At 44.8% G+C, this 16270-nt stretch overlaps 1 protein-coding gene across 1 annotated transcript in view; it reads right to left on the bottom strand.

The window, feature by feature from the left end:
- Nucleotides 1–1995: 1995 nt before the first annotated feature.
- Nucleotides 1996–16270, bottom strand: part of LOC133964867 (NIPA-like protein 2) — a 30440-nt gene continuing 16165 nt past the window's right edge. The window contains exons 4-11 of the mRNA XM_062399167.1: nt 8757–8816; nt 7675–7796; nt 5568–5664; nt 5172–5307; nt 4802–4890; nt 2578–2641; nt 2397–2494; nt 1996–2228 (exon numbers count right to left, since the gene is read on the bottom strand). Of these exons, the coding sequence (XP_062255151.1) occupies nt 2122–2228; nt 2397–2494; nt 2578–2641; nt 4802–4890; nt 5172–5307; nt 5568–5664; nt 7675–7796; nt 8757–8816 (773 nt within the window). The 3' untranslated portion in view covers nt 1996–2121. The remainder of the gene's footprint in view (nt 2229–2396; nt 2495–2577; nt 2642–4801; nt 4891–5171; nt 5308–5567; nt 5665–7674; nt 7797–8756; nt 8817–16270) is intronic.

The raw sequence follows: 16270 nt of genomic DNA, 5'->3' as shown, positions 1-16270 counted from the left end.
GTTTATTTAGATTGCAACTCCAGCTCCTCATAGCCTATTTCTGGCGGACAAATCCGCCAGTCAGTGACGGGCTATACAAGTGGTCATACTTTCGGATCTCTTCTGCCAAGTGCTCATATTTTTGGTCCATATTCGTTCTTCTAAATCTTCCGTGATTTCCGCGTATTATGGGGCATGAAACCGGAAAATAGACTCCAGACGGGATGTAGTAAGCAGACCAATCACAAGCCTTGCGGGCTGCGTGAGGCTTTGTCGTATAGTTAGAAAAATTGGCGGACAAACGCAAGCCGCCAGAGGGCACGAATGGGGCGTGTTGCGTGTCTTGCGTGCATGCGTGCGTGCGTGTGTACAACATGACTATAATTCGGCCTTGAGTCAGTGTGTTTCTGGCCTGGTTGTACAGGATCCTGTCCCCACTCCTGAAGGCCTCCTCTTTGGCTTGACGAAGCCGCTTGAGCTTTGCTGAGAGGCGGTGGTCTAGTGGCAGAAACTTGGACTATAGGCAGAGAAGGTCTCTGGTTCGTCTCTGGTTCGACTCCACGGAGAGACAACAAAAGACGAACCTGGATTGATCTGTCCAAAAATCCAAGAGTCTCCCTACCGTGTCTAGTGCCCCTGAGCAAGGCACCTTACTCCCCCAACATCTGCTCCCCGAGCGCCGTACATGGTCGCTCACTGCTCTGTGTGTCCTGCACCAGATGGGTTAAAAGCAGAGGCTAAATTTCCCTACCTGCATGAGTGTGCCTTTGCATGTCTGTGCATGTGTTTGGGACTAATAAAATGCATCTTAATCTTAATCTCTGTAAACCACGCTTTGTTAAATATTAAATATGCAGTACATTTTGGTGGGTACACACATGCCTTCACAAAAACTAACATATGACGTCACAGTGTCAGCGAGTTCGTCCAGTGATGTAGATGCAGCCTCAAAAACACTCCAGTCAGTGCAGTCAAAGCAGGCCTGTAGCTCCAGCTTTGACTCGTTGGTCCATTTCCTCACAGTTTTCACCACAGGCTTTGCAGATTTTAGTTTCTGCCTGTAGCTTGGGGAAGATGAAGCAGGCAGTGATCAGAGAGTCCCAAAGCTGCACGGGGAACAGAGCGATATGCATTCTTTAGTGTTATGAAGCAATGGACGAGTGTGTTTTTGTCCCTGGTGGGACACTTAATGTGAAGCCTTTATTTTGGCAGTTCGCGGCTGAGATTTGCTTGGTTGAAATTGATATAAAAGCAGATTCTTCCTCCCCTCGTTTTCCCCGTTAGTTCTGTAACGCGGTCCGTGCGGTGGAGTTGGAAGCCCGGCAGATGCTGTCGGGCTTGAACTCACCAAGCCAGGTTTCAGTGAAGCAGAGCGCAGAAGATCCGGATAAATCCCTGTTTATTTTCTTGTTTAGTAGCAGCAGTTCATCCATTTTGTTGGGCAGAGAGCAGATGTTTGCCAGATGTAACGACGGGAGTGGAGTTCGGAACCCCCGCTCTCTAGAAATCTTAGAGCTCTAGCGCGCTTCCCTCGCCTGCGTCTCCTCCAAGCTCCACAGAGAGCTGCGGCTCCTCCAACCAAAATCTCCAAAAAAGTGTCTAGCAAAGTCCGGTGAAAGGGTCCGAGGAAGAGAACGTTGGACATTCATGAGTACTTCTCTAGAAAAAGTATGCGTAGTGGGAGTGATGAAGACAGTACAAATAATCAAAAACACGAAAAGCGCAACACCGTGGCAGCCATCTGCGGCGCCATCACTTTCTTTAAAATTATGAGAGTTGAGACATTTTGAGGATTTTAAGCGAACAGTTGATGGGTCTTGATTTAAAAAACCTGCCATATTTAGGAAATTGATGTCTGTAAGTGTGGATTTGGAGCAGCTTTATTGAATTTAAGTTCTGTTGGGCCTCGAGTTCTATTTTCAATTAACATAATGACGTCAAAACTTCAGATATTTGAAATGTCCAATTTTGTCTTTGTTTATTGAAAGCTGATCACTCAAAGACCAATAAAGTCAGTTGTTGAGCATAATTCATATGTTTTATTGGTAGGTATTTGTAATTTTATTTCTTTAAATAGAGATAATATTTAAGTAACAAGAGGTTTGTACACATAAATCTAAATGACAGTCCAAACAGATGGAGCTATGAATCGTCTGTTTCTACAGCTCTGTTGCACATGAGTTTGGCTGCCAGGGATCCGTATGTCGTAGTCTTTGCCTCAGCCTGTACTTTGTCTGTGTGCCTTCTCCCTGTGAATAAAGACAGCACAGCTCATTAGATTAGATAAGCAGCCAAATGAGACCAGGGTCAGTGCTGCCAGTCATATTGGCAATGCTGGGAAATCAATACACCTGTCAATGCTCAATATACAGAACCTGCTTTGCAGAGAACTGATTAAAAGTTGATCAAAAACTAACCAGGGATCCTGTCCATTGCGATAAAATTTCGATCTTGTTGCTTTATCTTTGGCCTGTTTCTGGCTATAAGGAAAACTCCAAGGAAAGACAGAAGACAACTGAAAGAAAGAATCAAAGGGGATTTACATAATTTTGTAATGAGAAAAGTAACTATGTTAATGGTGTGTGTTTGAATACGTACCCAAACAGAAACATAAAAATGTTGAGTAAAGCCAAATCTTCAAATTCCTGGTAAAATACTATCCCTGCAAAATGGAAAAACACATTAAAATGCACTTTCACAGAGCAACCAAACGTGTTGATTATCTCTTGTGCTATTTGTGAAATGGAGCCATGAAAATCTTCAATACATTATACGCTGGTATTAATGTATTAACTGCAGGGTATGGCTCTTACAGAGGAGGGTTACCTCTTACTGTATCCAATGCAACATCTATTTCTTGCAACAGCCTTATCACTCTGTAAAACCTGACAAGGAACAGTTTCTATTTTTGGTTTGTCTGTGCTCAGTTCTCTAAGAGACCGACCCCAAAAGCTGATGTTTACAGCTGAACTGCTGGAACATTTTCTCTGATTAAACTCAACAGCCTGGAAATGCCTTGAAATGAAGAGTCAGTGGCAGTTGGGCAATCTAGTCACAAAAACAATAACAAACAAGGAAATTATTTTAATGTAATTTAGTATTATAGGTTTATTTACCCATTTTTACAAAAATGCTTTATTTTAAACTTGTTTTGCGCCGATTAAATATGGAACACTATGACTGACAAGATAACAAAGATCTGACCTGCTAGAGCGTACTTTCTATTAATAGTGTGGGGCCTCTGCTGTACAAGTGGTTCACATAAGAGTGAATCACCATCTTGACTGTGTATTTTGGTCCACTGTATTTAGGTCATGAACTGATTTAAACTTTTGCAGTGATTTTTCTATAGTACTTTTAGTTCTATAAGGATAAGGACTGTAATGGTGGATTGTGGATCATGGTGGCAGCTGATGTTGGATGATTACTTGGATATACAATAGATATACAATATGTCTACTCACACATTCTACCATTACTGACAACACCTCTATCATTACTACTGTCATTACTGCTCCCGTCTTCTCTGTCTGACATTTTGTAAATATCGTCATTTTGTTGATGTGTTCTGCTGAACAAAGCATCTATTGCACTTCTGTCCATTTCTGGGAAAGGGATTCTTCACATGTGGTTTCCACGTTATTTTCCCCCTCTTCGTTTTTTTTTTAGACAAACTGTGATTTGTGAATATGGGCTATACAAATTACATTTTATTGATTATATGCTTGCCTGTGTTTGCATCCAAAGAATGGAGCCAAGGATAACCATATTCCCATTTGTGCAATAAATGGTTAAATCATGAAGTCTTCTGACTGAGCTGTAAATTATTGCTGATCTAATGCAGCTCCCACTTTTGCCTGTTTGGAATGGTCTGTTGGCTTAGCCTCTGGTAATGCTGGTAGCAGTTTTCTATCTGAAAATGTAAAAGTGACCTGCAGTGAAGACTGGCTGCAGTCACAGCTGCTGCAAAAGAAGCCGTTTCGACTGTTTATTCAAAGTTGGGTTAAGCTAACTCAATACGCAAAAAAAACAAATTGGAGAATCCATTTGTGTTTCCATTAGCCTGAACGCACCATCCGACAATGTCACTTTTCTTTAGGAGTCTTGTGCCAATGAATGGAAGACTGTTTGCCTGTTTATTCAATTTTTTTTTAATTAAAAGTACTGCGTGTCAAAATTGCATCAAATTCTAAACTCTACTTTGCGCCCAAGAAAAACTCAAACAATGCACATTTGTGAAGTCACAAGTGTGAAGCTGATAAGATGAATGGTTCCCAAGATATGAATTCCTCATACAGTCTGACGGGCAGGGATTTATTAAACTATCTGACTAATGCAGTATCCATTCTAAACCTGCCTGTATGCTTGACCTGAAATCAGACTGCCGAGCTACTTCAGAAGTATTCCAGATCATAAGTTAGCCCTCCTCAAACACTTTTTTATTGTTTATGCTCTAGACGTTATGTGCAGAGATCTTTATAAACAGTCCATAGTGAAGAGTAAAGTTAGGAAGCTTTGTGGTTGTGAACATCTTCAACTCAGCCCACAGCTGCCCTGCCCCCATTTAGTGATACAGAGCGCTGGTTGCCTGTTCAAACCTAATATAACGTAATGATAATATTTAGGGTATTGCATGTTCAAATTGCAACAAATTTGACACTGCACTTCCACGGACCACTACAAATACACGTGATGAACAGTTCACAAGATACTATTTTCAGTGGCAGATTATTACATATCGGTTATTTGTGACACAAAGACAATGATGAGCATTCAACTTAATGTACAGAGGCAGTGTTAATAAGATTAATGATTGACATACCTGCAACAATGGCACTTGCCGTGAAAAACACAAAGTTGATCGGAACCACCTCTGTGGCATCAAACATTTTCATTGCCTGATTGAGAAATCTATGGAGAGAAGAGAAGACTTGTGAGGTGCAGTGAATACAAGGACCATGTTTAAACCAGGAGTCACTCGATGGCCCCACGTAACAGCCTATTCATCCAATCGAAATAATGTAGGTGACCTGCAAGTACAATGTAACCATGCCAGATTTATTAATTTCTTCTTTTTTTCAGGAACTGCAAAGCCAAAGTTGCATCTAGCTTGATGCGAACATTGGATTTTATCAATAAAAAAGAGAGAAAAGAGGTACTCATGAAGAGCGAAATAGGAAACCTTGACTAACTTGATCTGGAAGGCGCAGGAGGCAATCATGACAACGAGCATTACGTAGAAGATGGGGTATATGAGCTGCAGTTGGCCTTTGATCGACTCTGTGATCATCCCTGACACAGCTTTGACCGATATGACTGTCAGAGAGGCTGCAGGAACACAGATGCCACACATCACTTCATCATTTAGTTGTTCAAAAACAAACTTCCTCACTGGTTCAAGCTGATTTGTGGAGGCGATAATTTATGTCTCAGTGAGTTGTAATGAAATATTTCTTCTGTCATGCTCAAGTCTTCATAGAAATGATAACAGAGCATGGGTCCATTTTTGGTAGCCAGGCAACAAAACAACCTCTGACCACCTAAAACGGTTCAATCCAATCCTCAAACACTCTTCCACTGGTTCTTACCGAGCAGGGCCACCAGCAACATCACCATAACGATGTGTTTCATATTCTTCCTCTTGTACAGATACAGCAGGATACAAAAGATGATGACCTCTATAAACTGTCGAGAGAGGGAGAGGGGGGTTACACCAATCATTATTGTAAATGCCATTCTCTCTGAAAATAAACACTTGAATTTTACTTTTACTGGCAAGGTTGCCAGTGTTTCAATATAAATATATATATATAACTATGTTAACTATTTATTTAATGCTTTATAGAAATGGGCCATTTACCATTTAACACTTTACACAATGTGAGTGAATCAGAAATAGTTTTTAAGTCCTTTAAAAATCATTTGATAATAGTTTGAACTCCGAAAATAATAGGGAACCCGTGATGAATATCTCCCATTTCCTGATGAATCACGACCTCCAGTTAATCCCAGTTTATGGAGGCTGTTCCTCTGCAGGCTGATGAGTATTCACAATGCATTGCCAGAAGTGCAGCAAACCGCTTTCCACACCATTAATCACTGCAGCCAGAGGCAACAAGGCTATCTCAATGTGAAAGCATCCGTCTGTCTCTCCACCCGTCTGCTTTTTCCTTTTTTGTTTTTCATGCAATTGATGTTTTATTTCTCTAAGTGTATTTTCATCAGCAAATAGAACTAGATTTAGGAGTGTACTGTTAAATATGCTTGAGGGAAACGCTGTGGCCTGAATATATATTGCACTGCCACCCAACACTGTTTACACAAGTTGCCCACACGTCCGGTGAGCTGCTGTTTTTTTAGTCTACTCTCTCCCTGGTTTGATGCAGATGATCGGTTGTGCAGTCAAGGGAATATTCGAAATTTGAGAAGAATTGCAACAGCACTCTAGTGTTTAGTTTGTGACACCACCATCAACATGCGTCTCATGGCAAGGAGGCACAAAGTAGGGGTATAACTGCAAGGAAAGACTTTTACGTGGAAATATTTATACCATTAAATTCTCAAGTTTGACCGTTTTAGAGTAGCATAGAAGCAGCTTTTATAATGTTTGATTATATTTTTGGAACATCGAGTGCATTTTCTGCATAACCTGTCTGAAAATGTAGAATGTGACGTAGTCAAAGTGCCACCTTTGATAAAGATTAAACCTACATCGCTTCAGATAATCCTGAATCCCCGGTCTCACTCTGCTGCCACAATGAGAGTTGTGGCATCAGAGGAAAAGCAGCAGGATATATAACCTTCCACTGCTGAAATATCCCCTTATAAACATCGAAGGTGTGTTTTTCAACAAACACTCGAGTTCACATTTGAGATATGTATATTGAAGCACTTTGGTTCTGCTCTGTACTCTGTTCCAGATCTTTTCACCATGGTAACGGCTATGTTTATGCTATCCCTGCCTGGGTAAATTTGGAGTAGGTGAGCACATGGGTGAGTGTTAATGCACTCGCAAACCATTAGGTGGGATCAATTATTTTAACACTGAATGTAAAAACATACAGTTTTGGTTTTGGTAGACAGAGCTCTTCCATATGAGGTCAAACTCCAAGCAACACCAAAAATATTTCATCCGAAAGGATGACCTACATAAATCCGGCTGTTATTCAGCTGCAATTAAATTCTTTACTGCAGACAAATACATTTTTATACTTTAATTAACCAGTGAGAGTAATGCTCCAGTTTGGGACAGGCTTATCTTCTTCTTCTGCATGTAAAAATGAACAACCTGTTGCGAGGGACAAGATGTTAGGGCAGGAAGAGATTGGACCAAATGTTGTTTAGAGTTAAAACACCTACTAAAAACCATTTCCATTTATGTTGTGGAAAAACGTTGGACTTGTGTGATGAATGAAGGTAGTCAGACTGTAAACACTGTACGGTGAACAGTAGACATATCTGCTGTCTACACTGGAAGCTCCAAAATATTGGCCGCTGCCACCAGAGGCTTATTCGTCATCAGGCGCTGGACTCCAGAATTGGGGAGAGGCTAACTAGAACTAAGCCAAGAGCTGTAATGACATTTCAGTTGTGTGCTGCTAAAATGACAACGTGACCAATGGGGCCTAAGCAGTATCTATAGGTATAAAAGAAAATGCCATACAAGCTATTACTGAACTCAGTCGAGATACATACAAGATAAAGCAGGAAGTGCCAGCTAAAGGCATTGTACTGGACCAGATGGGCTGTGATGGGCGTGAAAGTGTGGGGAGCAAAGGTCACTAGAAGATACGTTCCTGTTATTGCCAGGGTGCCACCTGCAGAAGAAAGAAAGCAAAGAGGTTGTAATGAAGCTTGGCGTGAGTTCAATCAGGAAGACTTTCCCCCAATTCTCTCACTCTCTCTAGCACTTATTAATCAACTGATTGTGGGTGTTTCTAAATGGCCAATCAGATTCTGCCGCGGTCTCTTCCAGCCAGTCATGAGGCTGCTGTCAAACTTGAAATCCCTTCCCCTAAGCCTTTTATCGAAATGTTGAAGAAAGTGAAATTAAATTCATGGTTAAGCCCCTTATGGGTCATGACTCACCCCTCAAACATTTCACTACTCAGGGTCTTTGCAACAAACCCTGAAAATTTTTTTTTTTTTATACTGCATAAGAGGTACATTTTTCAGATCACTCTTGTACTTGGTCAACTCACAGATTTACCAATGTCATTGATACACATTGTAAAATGCGTTATCATATTTTTCTGTCATTTCAGTTATAACCCTAATTCTTTTGTTGGTTCGTCTGACCATTGTGTGACAGGTGCTACTGCAAAACCTTGCTGTCAGTGATTCTTATAAATAAAACATTAAATTAAATGCTTTTAATATGCGGCTTCTAGGTCACTCAGCATTTACACGAGAGTAACAAAATATGCTAATGATTCCTCCCGGAAACCTACAATGTCCAGACTTGTGAGGTGCTGATATGAATTTCCAGTCTAGCAGTTGTAATTATCATCATCAGTGTAGCAACCCTGCCATTTAGCAGCAGGCGATAGCTTTTCACAGAACAATTTGAGAGAGGCCAGTTGAATAGATTGTGCGCTTTCTTTAACAGCTACAGTCTTTTCTCAGCCAAAATGAAACATGTTTCCTTTATCACAGGTGTTTTGTATTGCACCTGAGAACCATCTGAGAAGTGAAGTTTGATTAACACCTGAACTATAACAAGTCAAAGCAGCAATGTTAGAGAACATATCAGCTCGAAGTGCCAAACATTTGCTTACCAATCATGTCGGAGGGGCGCATCGTCTCCTTGAGGAAAATCACAGATATGACAGCACTGGCTGGAAAGTGAAAAAATATTCCTATTAAATTTGTCACCCATCAGCGAACACAGAATATAATATGTACTCTAACACAATTATATCTCCACACTGTACATCAACAATAGCATGATGGTACACTTAATAGAGTCTCAACACAAAATCAATTTGAATTGTAGAATAAAAGCAATCAGTGCTCATCTCCTGATGACTACAGATTTGTTTTCAGTTGTTTTTTATAACCTTATATTCAGGACAGAATTTAATGCAAAAGTCAGATTAATCATTAGAAATGTCTAAATTATGGACTAAATACAGATACAAATAATAGTAGCACCAATGGTGTTGCAATCAGACTGCAGCATTGTATATACTATTATTGGATAAGGAATTATCAGATTTTCAACGCAATGCGAGCACATCAGAGTGATACTTACTGATACAGAAATGAAATACAGCAAAACGTGTACACATGCATTCATTCACATGTGCACACATTGAAAGTAGAGATGCATATATGTCAACATAAATTGATGTGATACACGTGATACACCTCTCCTGGAACCGTCACCTTATCGTGGTGGAGAGGTTTGCGTGTCCCTGTGAACCTGAGGCTGTGTTGTCTGGAGCCTTGTGCTCCTGGTAGGGTCTCTCATGGCAGAGTGGTCTCAGGTGAGGGGACAGACTAAGAATGGTTCAAAAAGCCTCAATGAATAGCGAAAAAAGAGGAGATGGGACCCGGCCCGGAGAAAGCCCGGGGCCCCCGTCTGGAGCTAGGCCCAGACGGAGGGCTCGATGGCGAGCGCCTGGTGGCCGGGTTTGCCACGGAGCCCGGTCGGGCATAGCCCGAACATACTACGTGGCCCCCCCCCTCTTTATCTCATGGGCCCACCACCTGTGGGAAGACCCGTTGGGGTCGGGTGCGCAGCCACATGGGTGGCAGCGAAGGTCAGGGGTCTCGACGGACCAGACCCGGGCGGCAGAAGCTGGCTCTGGGGACGTGGAACGTCACCTCGCTGTGGGGAAAGGAACCGGAGCTTGTGAGGGAGGTGGAGCGCTATCAGTTAGATCTGGTGGGGCTTACCTCCACGCACAGTTTCAGCTCTGGTACCGTACTCCTGGATAAGGGTTGGACTCTATTCTTCTCCGGAGTTGCCAAGGGCGTGAGGCGCCGGGCGGGTGTGGGGATACTCATAAATCCCCGGCTGAGCGCCGCGGTGTTGGAGTTTACCCCGGTAGACGAGAGGGTCGCCTCCCTGCGCCTAAGGGTTGTAGGGGGGAAAACTCTGACTGTTGTTTGTGCGTATGCACCAAACAGCAGCTCAGAGTACTCGGCCTTCTTAGAGACCCTGAATGGAGTCCTGTATGGGGCTCCAGTAGGGGACTCCGTAGTTCTGCTGGGTAACGATGGAGACACCTGGAGAGGCGTGGTGGGGAGGAACGGCCTCCCTGATCTGTACCCGAGCGGTCGTTTGTTATTGGACTTCTGTGCTAGTCATGGATTATCCATAACAAACACCATGTTCGAACATAAGGGTGCTCATAAGTGTACCTAGTACCAGAGTACCCTAGGCCGAAGATCAATGATCGATTTTGTGATTGTGTCATCTGATCTGAGGCCGCATGTTTTGGACACTCGGGTAAAGAGAGGGGCGGACCACCATCTGGTTGTGGGTTGGATCAGGGAATGGGGGAAATTTCCGGATAGACCTGGTAAGCCCAAACGAGTAGTGCGGGTGAACTGGGAACGTCTGGAGGAGGCCCCCGTCCTAGGTATCTTCAACTCACACCTCCGGCGGAGTTTTTCTGGCATTCCTGTGGAGGTTGGGGGCATTGAGCCGGAGTGGGCGGTGTTCAAAGCCTCCATTGCTGAAGCTGCGGCGGCTAGCTGTGGCCTCAGTGTCTTAGGCTCCTCAAGGGGCGGTAACTAGGGATGAGCGAGTACAGCATTATCTGTATCTGTATCTGTATCTGTTAACCATATGAATTATCTGTATCCGTATCCGTACTCGGAGTGGGCGGGTCCTAACCCGGAAGTGGGTGTGATTTAACCCGGGAGTGTGTGTGTGAGTGTGTGTGTGAGTGTGTGTGTGAGTGTGCGTATGAGTGAGTAAGAGAGAGACAGAGAGAGAGAGGGGGAGTGTGTGTGTGTGTGTGTGTGTGTAGCTTAATTTGTAATATTTTTTATACCACTACTACCTAGAGAGAGAGAGAGAGAGAGAGAGAAGCCAGACGCTAGAGAGTAGTCAGACACTCAATGCGTGAAGTAAAAAAAAAAAAAAAAAATCTCCGACAGGCAGAGACGCAACGTGAGTCGCTTTCTACCAGCACCACGTCTGAACGAACCCACGTTTAACAGACCTCTACTGGTTAATAAGTAAGTACAAACTGAAATAAAAACAAACTTAAAGACCCGCAAACCTGAGTGACTGAGAGACAGAGAGCTGTTCTGTGAGTGAGTGAGCAGAGCGGTGTGTGAAGGGGAGGATCGCTGTAAGGCTGTGTGAGGATTTTCATTCAGTCCGAGCACAGATATTGACTCGTATTACTCGTATAATACTCGTGCTCGGCAAAAGTGCTTTATCCGTACCGGATACTCGTTTCAGCCAAGTATCCGGCTCATCTCTAGCGGTAACCCTCGGACACTGTGGTGGACACCGGTGGTCAGGGAAGCCGTCCGATTGAAGAAGGAGGCCTTCCGGGATATGATATCCTGGAGGACTCCTGATTCGGTTGCAGGGTACCGACAGGCCCGAAGGGCTGCAGCTGCTGCCGTGTCAGAGGCTAAGCAGCGGGTGTGGGAGAAGTTCGGAGAGGCCATGGAGAAGGATTTTCGGTCGGCACCAAAGTGTTTCTGGAAGACTATCCGGCACCTCAGGAGGGGGAAACGGGGAACCATCCAAGCTGTGTACAGTAAGGATGGGACTCTGTTGACCTCAACTGAGGAGGTCGTCGGACGTTGGAAGGAACACTTTGAGGAACTCCTGAATCTGAATAACACGCCCTCTATGTTGGAGGAAGAGCTCGAGGTTGATGGTGTTTCATCGTCAATTTCCCTGGTGGAGGTCACTGAGGTGGTCAAACATCTCCGCAGTGGCAAGGCCCCAGGGATTGATGAGATCCAGCCAGAAATGCTAAAGGCTCTGGGTGTTGAGGGGCTGTCATGGTTGACACGCCTATTCAACATCGCGTGGGAGTCGGGTACAGTGCCAAAGGAGTGGCAAACCGGGGTGGTGGTTCCCTTGTTCAAAAAGGGGGACCAGAGAGTGTGTGCCAATTACCGGGGCATCACACTTCTCAGCCTCCCTGGTAAAGTCTACTCCAAGGTGCTGGAAAGGAGGGTTCGGCTGATCGTCGAACCTCAGATTGAAGAGGAACAATGCGGTTTTCGCCCCGGACGTGGAACTACGGACCAGCTCTTCACTCTCGCAAGGATCCTGGAGGGGGCCTGGGAGTATGCCCATCCGGTCTACATGTGTTTTGTGGATCTGGAGAAGGCGTATGACCGGGTCCCCCGGGAGAAACTGTGGGAGGTGCTGCGTGAGTATGGGGTAAGGGGGTCTATCCTCAGGGCCATCCAATCCCTGTACTCCCAAAGCGAGAGCTGTGTTCGCGTCCTCGGCAGCCAGTCAGTTTCGTTCTCAGTGGATGCTGGTCTCCGCCAGGGCTGCGCCTTGTCACCAATCCTGTTTGTGATATACATGGACAGGATATCGAGGCGTAGTCGTGGTGGGGAGGGGTTGCAGTTCGGTGGTCTGAGGATCTCGTCACTGCTTTTTGCAGATGACGTTGTCCTCATTGGATCATCGGCCTGTGACCTTCAGCACTCACTGGAACGGCTGGCGGCCGAGTGTGAAGCGGCTGGGATGAGGATCAGCACCGCTAAATCTGAGGCCATGACTCTTAGCAGGAAACCGATGGATTGCTTACTCCGGGTAGGAAATGAGTCCTTAGCCCAAGTGAAGGAGTTCAAGTACCTTGGGGTCTTGTTCGCGAGTGAGGGTACAATGGAGCGTGAGATTGGCCGGAGAATCGGAGCAGCGGGGGCGGTATTGCGTTCGCTTTACCGCACCGTTGTAACGAAAAGAGAGCTGAGCCGCAAGGCAAAGCTCTCGATCTACCGGTCGATCTTCGTTCCTATCCTCACCTATGGTCATGAGGGCTGGGTGATGACCGAAAGGACGAGATCGCGGGTACAAGCGGCCGAGATGAGTTTTCTCAGAAGGGTGGCTGGCGTCTCCCTTAGGGATAGGTTGAGAAGCTCAGCCATCCGTGAGGAACTCGGATTAGAGCCGCTGCTCCTTTACTTAGAAAGGAGTCAGCTGAGGTGGTTCGGGCATTTGGTAAGGATGCCCACTGGGCGCCTTCCTTGGGAGGTGTTTCAGGCACATCCAGTGGGGAGGAGACCTCGGGAAAGACCCAGGACTAGGTGGAGAGATTATATCTCAACACTGGCCTGGGAACGCCTCGGGATCCCCCCGTCAGAGTTGGTCAATGTGGCCCGGGAAAGGAAAGTCTGGGGCCCCCTGCTTGAGCTGCTCCCCCCGCGACCCGACCCCGGATAAGCGGACGAAAATGAGATGAGATGAGACACTTGATACACTAACAATGCTTGACATCTTAATTTTGATCAGCTCAGGAAAATCTGTCAGCGAGCTTAGATACATAAAACTCATTAGGATTTCACAACACCGACATCAAAATACAACTAAATGCTGTTGCATGCCTAATTTTTCATGACCTCATTCATCAATATTCATGATGGAATCTGCGATGCGATGCTGGAAGGCTATCAGCTTCACATGAGCTAGATTTGTCTTCTTAATGTCTCCCCAGGACATGCGTCGAACCAGGGGAGGTGAATGATCAGACAGCATTCTGAGATGGATATGGCAGATATGCATGCAGATAGACAGACAGACAGTGCTGATAAACAAGCCAACACACAGATGGATGACCACACAAGTGGACTAACTGCCTGAGACAGAATAACAAACTACTAGACAAACAAGCAGCGAGCAGACTGCTGTCACAGAGAGGAGGTTAGTTTACATAGCACACTGAGGCTGCCATGTTGGAGGTCCTCAACTCTAAGCATTACTGAGTGGAATTTGACACTATTTTTTGGAGCCATGTTGTTGTACATTCACAACCAAATTTGAGCAGAGCCAGGTGTGCAGATGTGTTGGGATGCTTGGACTCAACTGTGGCGAGCTGCTGTGAGACATACCCATGAACAGGTGTGCAGCTGATGGCACTGAGACAAAGACAGGCAGGCTGAAAATAGAAGCAGCTGGAAAAAGCTGGAGGAAGACAGACAGACAGCAGGCAGTTTGAGTAGAGGTTCTGCCGCCATTGTAAGGAGATTAGATACAGAGCATGAACAGCTCATTCATGGGGATTCCTGTGGTGTGGAGGCATGGCAGACAGATCCTCAGGATGTTTACAGTGTTTACACTGACTTTGCAGCTAAATGATGAAAAGATTTACTATAGACAGTAAATCTATCTGCCTGTAACTATAGTATCTTCCAGGGGACACAAGAGACAGCAGGGACATCACTGTCAAAACAGATGTTTACAAAGAATCTCGTTGGTGCTCTGATGAATACCAGTGGTGGTAAAATATTCATTCTGCAACCATGTTCGCACACACATTTAGGACTCTATGTGCCTCTGGAACCGGCTGGATCTAACAAGTAACCATAGCAACTCCATACAAAGTGATCTTCATGCGGCTTGACAAAAATGAGAAATGTGTCGACAGAAACCTCTGGGGTACACAGTTCTGTCACTGGCTCTGGGTATTTATGATGTTGTGTGTGTGGATGTGCGTTTTTGCATGTGTGCATCAGTGCTGCCCCCTCTACATGTTCTTTCTCTGTTGTGCGGTAAAGGGAGCCTTGCTGTGGGAAAACACACCATGTCGCACACTCCTTCATTATATGAACACGCATGAACATATGAAAGCACAAAATGTCGGGCCGTCATCTCAAAGAAAAACTCAAAAGAAAAAAATATTATAGCCTTGTACATATTGCTCTTTCAAAGTGATTTGAGCGATGGAAGTATGCTGTCATGTGGTTGGCCAAGATTTGTGAATACAAATATAAGATGCGATTAAGATGCATTTATTAGTCCCAAACACATGCACAGACATGCAAAGGCTCACTCATGCAGGTAGGGAAATTTAATCTCTGCTTTTAACCCATCTGGTGCAGGACACACAGAGCAGTGAGCGACCATGTACGGCGCTCGGGGAGCAGATGTTGGGGGAGTAAGGTGCCTTGCTCAGGGTCACTAGACAGGGTAGGGAGATTCTTGGATTTTTGGACAGATCAATCCAGGTTTGTCCTTTGTTGTCTCTCCGTGGAGTCGAACCAGAGACGAACCAGAGACCTTCTCTGCCCATAGTCCAAGTTTCTGCCACTAGACCACTGCCTCTCCTAACAACAACATTGAATGTGTTTTTCATGATATTCTAATGTAACCATTGCAATTAAAACCAAAGATCTCCTGGAAATTGTAACACAACTTCACCCGGAAATCTTTTCCAAATGACATCTGTGAGTGATGCTGATGCAATGTATGAATCTGCTATCTGTATTTATCTATCTGTTTTTTCACCTTGCCAGCTTCCCTCCTGTTCTGCATGGGATGACAGAGAATCTGATGCTCTGCTCCAAACCACAGCACCTGGAATGATGCTGTTATTCATAATAGAGATCGATGGGCTCTGTGGATGTGGACAGCAGTAATTGCTCCCAGTGGAGGGTTGGAGTGCTAGTGTGACATGCAGGGACAGGCAAAAGACAGCAGCATTGTCTGGGCTCCTGATCCTGACCTTTGCCTCCTCTTCTTCCTCTTCTTTCTATTCTGTATATATATCTAGCTGTTTTCTTTTTTCATTCCTCTACTCTCGTCTGTCTCTCCTCTCACCTCACCGTCTTTTGCTCTCAGCATCCATCCTCTTTTTTTCTCTTCTTGTTTACCCACCCAAGGCCTCCTGCTGTCTGCCCACCCAGCCCGCCCCCACCAGAACCCACACACAGCTCACACAGAATACAGGCACAACAGCGCCAAAGTCTGTGTTTAGATCAGCATATTCCTACATACCAGGCTGTTGCAGAGGGAAGGTCGTCCCATAACCAGAAGGTTGGGGTTCGATCCCAGTCTTCCTCATCTTGGGCAAGATACTGAACTCCACATTAGATAAAAAATGCTTCCCATAGTTGCACTGTGTGAATGGGTGAATAGCAAAAGAAGTACTGCAAAGCGCTCTGAATGGTGTTCAAGAATAGAATAGCATTATTTACATACAGACCATTTTCCATTCTGTATGTGAATGTTCTTATTTGAATAAAGTGTGAGTCAACATGAGGTGAGAGGTGGAGTCACAATAACAGACAGCAACCTGCACATTCAGAGTCATGTCATAACCATGTCATAGCTGCAGATATCGTCCTTCACCTTCCT

Source organism: Platichthys flesus, chromosome 11, assembly GCF_949316205.1.
Source record: "Platichthys flesus chromosome 11, fPlaFle2.1, whole genome shotgun sequence".
Lineage (NCBI taxonomy): Eukaryota > Metazoa > Chordata > Actinopteri > Pleuronectiformes > Pleuronectidae > Platichthys > Platichthys flesus.
Note: the sequence above shows the minus strand (reverse complement) of the source record. Positions and strands in the feature narration are given on the sequence as shown.